The 7585-nt window shown below is 55.1% G+C and overlaps 1 protein-coding gene across 1 annotated transcript in view; it reads left to right on the forward strand.

Annotated features, from left to right (window-relative positions):
* Positions 1–7427, forward strand: part of RBPJL (recombination signal binding protein for immunoglobulin kappa J region-like) — a 14016-nt gene extending 6589 nt beyond the window's left edge. The window contains exons 4-12 of the mRNA XM_006881571.1: positions 108–178; positions 299–414; positions 594–768; positions 3860–3997; positions 4698–4807; positions 5065–5217; positions 6649–6804; positions 6915–7018; positions 7123–7427. Coding sequence (XP_006881633.1) covers positions 108–178; positions 299–414; positions 594–768; positions 3860–3997; positions 4698–4807; positions 5065–5217; positions 6649–6804; positions 6915–7018; positions 7123–7396 — 1297 coding nt within the window. The 3' untranslated portion in view covers positions 7397–7427. The remainder of the gene's footprint in view (positions 1–107; positions 179–298; positions 415–593; positions 769–3859; positions 3998–4697; positions 4808–5064; positions 5218–6648; positions 6805–6914; positions 7019–7122) is intronic.
* Positions 7428–7585: the final 158 nt, after the last annotated feature.

Here is a 7585-nt window from a genome sequence, read left to right on the forward strand (position 1 = left end):
AATAAAAACATCTGAAATTTTTAAAAAAAAAAGAAGAAAACTTTTTTTAAAAAAAAACGCTGCTAAGGAGAGGTGGACACGAGTGCAGCGCTCCCGTGTCTCCGCAGCTTCTTCTGCCCGCCGCCCTGTGTCTACCTCTCGGGTCCCGGTTGGAGGGTGAAGCCGCTGCAAGGTCAAGGTGAGGGCGCGCAGAGTGTCAAGTGCGGCGGGCGGGTCCCGGCCGGGAGCCGGGCGGGCGCAGACGTGGCTCCCGCGCCCTCTGGTGGAGAGGACCAGGCTTGCTGGCGCCCCTTTGCAGGCCCGCAGGCAGGTGAGACGGGGCCCACGGTGTGCGGCTACATGGGGCTGGACGGCGCGTCCGGCAGCGCGGCCGAGACGCAGAAGCTGAATTTCGAGGAGCAGCCGGACTCCAGGGTGAGAAGGCCTTCTGGGAAAGGGTCCCGTTCTGGCTGCCACCTTTCTGTCTCTCCAGGAAAGTGGGGCCCAGGGATAAAGGGAGAAGCACAGAGGTGGGGGCTTCTTGTGACTGGGCCATGGGGACAGACAGCAAGCAGTCCCCTGGGGTGAGCAGTCCCCTCTCCCCGAGCCCTCAGGAATTCGGCTGTGCCAAGACCTTGTTCATCTCGGACGTGGACAAGAGGAAGCACTTCAGGCTGGTGCTGCGGCTGGTGCTGCGAGGGGGCCAGGAGCTGGGCACGTTCCACAGCCGCCTCATCAAGGTCATCTCAAAGCCCTCGCAGAAGAAGCAGTCGCTGAAGAACACTGACCGTGAGCTGGACAGGCCGGGCTGAGGGGGGTGGGGGAGAGTCAAGTTTAGCAGATGGAGGCCTGGACCATGGGGAGGGCTGAGAGAGCGAGGAGGAGTCTAAGCGGAGAGAAAGGCAGAGGCTGGTGAAGGGGATGTGATGGTGAGATTGGGTGACCCAGAACTCTGGTGGCCTCGGAGCGGCACAGCCAACCCTAAGGTAAGAAGTTCGAATCCTCCGGGTTCTCCACAGGAGAAAGAGCCCTAATCACCTCCTGGGCGATTTACAGCCACTGAAAACCTGCTAGAGGGCTCTGACTTAATGACGCTCAGTGGAGCAGAGAAAAATGGTCTGCAGATGCTGAACTAGGAAGTGATTTAGGGGCTCCCTCTGCGCCGTCCTCCCAGATGGTCCTCCTGCGCCGTCCTCCCGATGCCTCCAAGTGCCGTCTTCCCCCTGGCCTAGCCTCCCGGATGCTTCCATGTGCCATCTTCCCGAGTGCTCCCCCTTCGTCGTCCTCCTGGGTGCTCCCATATGTCCTCCTGCCCCTGCGCCGTCCTCCCGAGCGCTCCTATGTGCCATCTTCCCTGGTGCTCCCCCGTGCCATCCTCCCGGGTGTTCCTATGTGCCATCCTCCTGGGTGCTCCCCCAGCACCATCCTCTAGGGTGCTCCCATGTGTCTCCCTCCCCCCCGCCCGCGCCGTGTTCCCGGATGCTCCCATGTGTCATCTTCCCGGGTGCTCCCCCTGATCCGTCCTCCCGAGTGCTCCCCTATGCCATCCTCCCCTGCGCTGTCCTCCCGGACACTCCCCCATGTCATCCTCCTGGATGCTCCCCTGCACCGTCCTCCCGGGTGCTTCCCCCCACCCCGTGCCATCCTCCCGGATGCTCCCCCTGTGTCATCCTTCCAGGTGCTCCCCCATGTCATCCTCCTGGATTCTCCCCCTATGCCGTCCTCCCAGACTCTTCCTCCACTCTGTCCTCCCAGGTGCTTCCCCTGCCCTGGAAGAAGAGTGCTCCTTAGGGGAGGATGGTAAAACACCATCTCGCATCCTTTGGGCATGTTAAGAGGGTGCAGTAATCCTTATAATCCTGCTGGGGAAAGCAGAGGACCAGGGGAAGACAGGAAGACTGTCAAAGAGCTGGATGGCCATTTCCACAACGGGCTTGAGCATGGTACAGAGAGGGACAGTGCAGCAGGACCTGGCAAGCTTTCAGCCTTGTTCACGGTCAGAGTCACTATGCACTTGAGGTCTAATAACAACATGTCCCTGTGAGGTGGGGGGCTGTTGTCCAGACAGGGAGGTTGGGAACCTCCATCCATTCACTCAAGAAACATATATACAGGTGCTCAGACCTTGCCTACAATTACCCAGGTAAAAAAATGGCCCATCTGGGATTTGAACTTGGGTCAAAGAGACTCTGGAATCCAGCTTCAATCCCTCCACTATATTTACTTTCTGTCTTTCAGAAGTTCCTCTAAAATGCCTCTGGTCCAGACAGTGCTGTCATGGGCCCTTGGTATCAGGGCCGTGGTGAATAGTTTCCTGTGGTAGTTTGGAGTGCTGATTCTCGAGCCAGCTGGCCTGGGTTCGAATCCTAGCTCTGCCACTTGCTGGCTGCATGATCTCAAACAAGTTGTCTCTGTTAAATGGAGTTAATATCTTAGAGTGCTAATGAGCTAATCAAATGAGTTAATACATAGAAAAAGATCTGGAACCGTGCCAGGCATGCACTAAAAATTAGCAGTTGGTATTCAATGGCTAGGAGCATGGATAAGTATAAATGGCATGTCCAGCCTGTGAGAGGAGAGGGGGATGGAGTGCTTTTCTCCTTAAGTGATTACAATCTGGTCAGAAGTTTTAACCATGACTCACTCTGAGTGTGCAGGCTTTGCTGAAGAGAAATACCTGTCACACCCGGCTAATTATGTCTTGCTATTTCACAAGGCCTGGTCTTTGCTGATACAGTGCCTTCTGCAGCTCCTTATCTGTCATGATCCAGCTCAGAGTACAGCTTCTTCCAGGAAGCCCTCCTGAATTATCAGCCATTACCCCATCATAAGGAGCTCTGGTGGTCTAGTGATAAGGACTTGCACTGCTAATGCAAAGGTACATGGTTTGAATCCACCAACTGCTCCGTGGGAGAGAGATGGACAATCAGCCCTCATGCAATTTACTGCCTCTGAAAACCTGCTGGAGGGACAGCTATGGGTCAGTTCTGACTGGATGCTAGACAAGAACAAAAATCTCCCTCTTGAGACGTGAACTCTTTCAGTGAAACCCAGTGCTGTCAAGTTAAGTCCGATTCCTATCGACCCCACAAGACAGAGTAGAACTCCCTCATAGGATTGCCCAGGTTGTAATGTTTACAGAAGCACATTGTCACATCGCATAGAGTGGCTGGTGTGTGTGTGTGTGTGTGTGTGTGTACCATTCACCTTTTGGTGCACAGCCAAGTGCTCTACACACTGCACCACCAGGGCAGTCTCTTTCCAAGAAAAGCTGGGTATTATTCACCCTGGGGTGCCCAGTGTCCAGGACAAGATCTGCCACGTAGAAGCACCAAGTGAACAATTGATTAAAAGCTGTTTGTTAAAAGGAAGGGTACCAGGGAGCTCTGGTGGTTGCCTAGTGGTAAGAAGCTGCACTGCAATCCCAGAGGTTTGCGGTTTGAATCCACAAGATGCTGTGCTGGAGAAGGAGGGACATTCTCCTTCTGTACCAGTCAAATCCGATTTGATGCTACACACAAAAAAATAAAAAGAAAAAAAATATAAAAAGGAAGGATACCTGGAGGGCCACAAAGAAGAGGCAAAGGTGTGGAAGCAGGGGTACTGATGCACCTGTAAAGGTGTGGAAGCAGGGGTACTGATGCACCTGTAAAGGTGTGGAAGCAGGGGTACTGATGCACCTGTAAAGGTGTGGAAGCAGAGGTACTGATGCACCTGTAAAGGTGTGGAAGCGGGGCCACAGATGTACCGATAGGTCTGTGGAATACGAGTACACAGAGGGTCCAGGCCCGTGGGATGATGCTGGGGACAAAGGATCGGGAATCGTCTAGCAGATGTAAGGACCACGCAGGATGGGGCCCTGACTCCACTCCATCCGCAGTTTGCATCTCCTCCGGATCCAAGGTCTCCCTCTTCAACCGCCTGCGTTCCCAGACGGTGTCCACCCGCTACCTTTCCGTGGAGGATGGAGCCTTCGTGGCCAGTGCGCGCCAGTGGGCGGCCTTCACGCTGCACCTGGGTAATGGCACGCAGACCCTGAACGGGCACATGCATGCCTTAGTTTAGTTCACCTTCCCTGGTCCCCAGCGAGATGTACTGACATGGTGACTTCAACAAGGGCTCTGCTGTGTCAGAGATGCCGAGGACGCCACAGGACAGGGTAGGGTTCAGGTCGGCAGTTCATAGGGTCACTATGAGTCACACTCAACTCGAGGGCACCTCACAACAACACGGCTCCTCCAGCCAGGAAAATTTGCCCCGAGGTGACTGAGGCGCAGCCATGCAGACAGATCTGCCCGTGGTCCTGGGTGACTAATAGCATGTTCTAAGCTTACTCTCAGCTCAGCTGTCTGTCTCCAGTCTCACTCCAACTTGTTGTTGTTGTTGTGTACCATCAAGTAGGAACCAACTCATAGCTGACCCTCCAGCGGGTTTTCACAGGCAGTAAATCCCACAGGAGGAGATTGCCCATCTTTCTCCTGCAGAGCAGCTGGTGGATTTGAACCATATACTTTTGAGCTGGCAGCAGAACTCCTTACCACTAAGCCACCAGAGTTCCCTCCCACTCTAAGAGGCAGACATTTGTGGAGATGCCCACAGGTGATCCCTCCAGCCCTGGCTGCGTCCCTGTGTGCCAGTCAGTGGGGGGATGTGCATGGTGCCAGAGGCAGGATCCTGGGCCCTTAGAATCCGTCTCCCCTCCTTTCTTTCACCCCTAGCTGACGAGAGCTGTTCCCAAGGGGACTTTCCACCCCGAGAGGGCTACGTCCGCTATGGCTCCCTGGTGCAGCTTGTCTGCACGGTCACCGGAGTCACCCTGCCTCCCATGGTATGAGAAAAGGGGCCACACTTGGGGGTCCCCAGAGCCTCACCAAGAGCATGGCTCACAGGGACAGGTCTGGAGGGTGGAAACCCCGTCAAAAAGACATAGGTCATCACTCTGGGACATCAGTGCTTTGTGGGGCTGGACCAGGGGCTTCACCCAGGGTCTGAAAGGCTCTAAGCAGAGTAGAGTACAGTCTGGGAGAGCAGCCTGCAGGCATCCGGGCCCCCTGGCACCTCTCCTCCTCCGCCTTTTCGCTGCAGATCATCCGCAAAGTAGCCAAACAGTGTGCGCTGCTGGATGTGGACGAGCCCATCTCCCAGCTGCACAAGTGCGCCTTCCAGTTCCCAGGGGGCCTGCCTGGAGGGGCCGGTAGCTACCTGTGCCTCTCCACAGAGAAGGTGGTGCAATTCCAGGTGAGAAACAGAGAGTGGTGAGGCCAAGAGTCCTAGAAGGTCACAACACAGGAAACCGTAGAACTTCAGATGAGTAATCGCATCCCCGCAGCTATGCTTACAGAAATGTCCCCTCCAGGGAGTGGTGGATTCCCACTGCTGTCGAGTCAGGACTGACTCATGGGTGACTCGCCACTGGGTTTCTGAGACTGTAAATCACAGGGGAGGTGATTGCTCATCTTTCTCCTGCAAGATGGATTCGAACCACTAGAGAGAGAGGCTTGGGTTCGCAAGGCAGCTCGCTGCAGACTACGCCACAGAGCTCCCTCAGAATGCCAGACTAGCAGGACAGACTCATGGAGTGGAGCAAAACTGGGAATAATCAATAAGCCTGACAGTGTAGCTTCCCGGAGAAGGTTAGCACGTGCTGGGGTGGATCACTGTAGCATGAAAATAAAGTCGTAATAACTAGTGGTGCTGGGTGTTGGGTAAGGAATATTAGAATCATCAAATGTTAGGATACAGACTTACAAAACACAAAAAAGAAAAAAAATCTCATTATTGAGCAGTTGTTGGGTTCCATCGAAACACCGTAGCTGGAACCCCACCTTAGCTGACCCTCCAGTGGCTTTTCAGAGCAGTAAATTACCCGGGTCATGACTGCTTATCCTTCTCCCACAGAGCGGCTGGCTAATTTGAACCAAGTGTCTTTGCTATTGAAGCAGAGTTTCTTACCACCAGGCCACAGGGGTTCCCTTTATTGAGCAATACCACTCCCCAAAGATTATGAAGTCATAGGATATGAGAGGTAGAATAATAATGTGCAGAAAATAACGATTCCCTGGTGGCCTAGTGGTAAGAAGCTGCGCTGCAATCTCAAAGGTGTGTGGTTCAAATCCATCAGTTGCTCTGCAGGCACAATCTCCTCTCCTCTGAAAAACTACTAAGGGTCAGCAACTATGGGTCAGTTCAGACTCAATGGTACTTAGCAGCAACAACAACATCATTATTATTATTATTATGCCACCCTCCCTCACAAAGAACATAAAAAATGATAACAAGTGAGTGCACAGAATTGCACAATATTGAAAACAGAACTCTAAAAGCCTAAGAAAACCAGCTCTTAGGGAGCTCTGGTAGCCTAGTGGCAAGAAGGTGCACTGCAATCCCAGAGGCATGCGGTTCAAATCCACCAGATGCTCTGCTGGAGAAGGAGGAGCAATTGCATCTTGTACCAGTTAGATATGATTTGATGGTACACACGCAAAAAAATAATAAAATTAAATTAAAAAAATAAGAAAGCCAGCTCTTCTGGCACCCACGAAACCAACACAGCTTCTCTGACCCGGAGTCAGAGGAATGAGGCTGTGGGACCAAGCTCCTGACCATCACCGGTCCCCCGTCCCCACGGCCACCCCCAGCTTCTGAGTGTCCCCTCGGGTCTCCCTCCAGGCCTCCCCCTGCCCCAAGGAGCCGAGCCGGGCGCTGCTCAACGACAGTTCCTGCTGGACCATCATCGGCACGGAGTCGGTGGAATTCTCCTTCAGCACCAGCCTGGCCTGCACGCGGGAGCCGGTCACCCCCGTGCCCCTCATCAACACGCTTGAGGTGAATCCGCGGGCCCTGCGAGCACTGGTGGGTGAAAGGTGGGGCTGGTGAAGGAGCCCAGCAGGCCTGTGGCCCCCTCATCCCCCACACCATGGCCCCATCCTCCCCAGCTGAGTGGTGGTGGCGACGTGGCCACACTGGAACTCCACGGGGAGAACTTCCACGCGGGGCTCAAGGTGTGGTTCGGGGACGTGGAGGCTGAAACCATGTACAGGTATGACGCTGGGCGAGACAACCCCCCCCCACACACAGGCCCAGGGGCAGAGATCTTCAGGTTGTCAGGAGTCAGCGCCCCATTAACCCCGTGCCCGACCTCAGGAGCCCACGATCCCTGGTGTGCGTGGTGCCCGACGTGGCGGCCTTTGGCAGCGACTGGCGCTGGCTGCGCGCGCCCATCACGGTGCCCGTGAGCCTGGTGCGCACCGACGGGCTCTTCTATGCCAGCGCCTTCTCCTTCACCTACACCCCTGAGTACAGCGTGCGGCCTGCACCCCCGGGCGCCCCAGAGCCCCCCGCCGACGCTGACGCGCTGCTGGAAAGCATCCACCACGAGTTCACGCGCACCAACTTCCACCTCTTCATCCAGACCTAGACCCTCCCTGGACCCCTGGACCCCTGGCCCCGTGCCCTGGCCCTCTGCTGTGGGCGCGACGCCTGCGCAGAAGGCCCGCAGCGTAAAAAGCTTGTTCTGTTCATCTTCCCTGTGACTCAGTTTTCTCTTTACGCAAACACATGACCCAGGCTAAATGGTGTGCTTCCATGTTCATTCTCTCTCTGAGTG

The sequence above is a fragment of the Elephantulus edwardii genome, unplaced genomic scaffold (assembly GCF_000299155.1).
Source record: "Elephantulus edwardii isolate Elephantulus edwardi_28Jun2011 unplaced genomic scaffold, EleEdw1.0 scaffold00015, whole genome shotgun sequence".
Taxonomy (NCBI): Eukaryota; Metazoa; Chordata; class Mammalia; order Macroscelidea; family Macroscelididae; genus Elephantulus; species Elephantulus edwardii.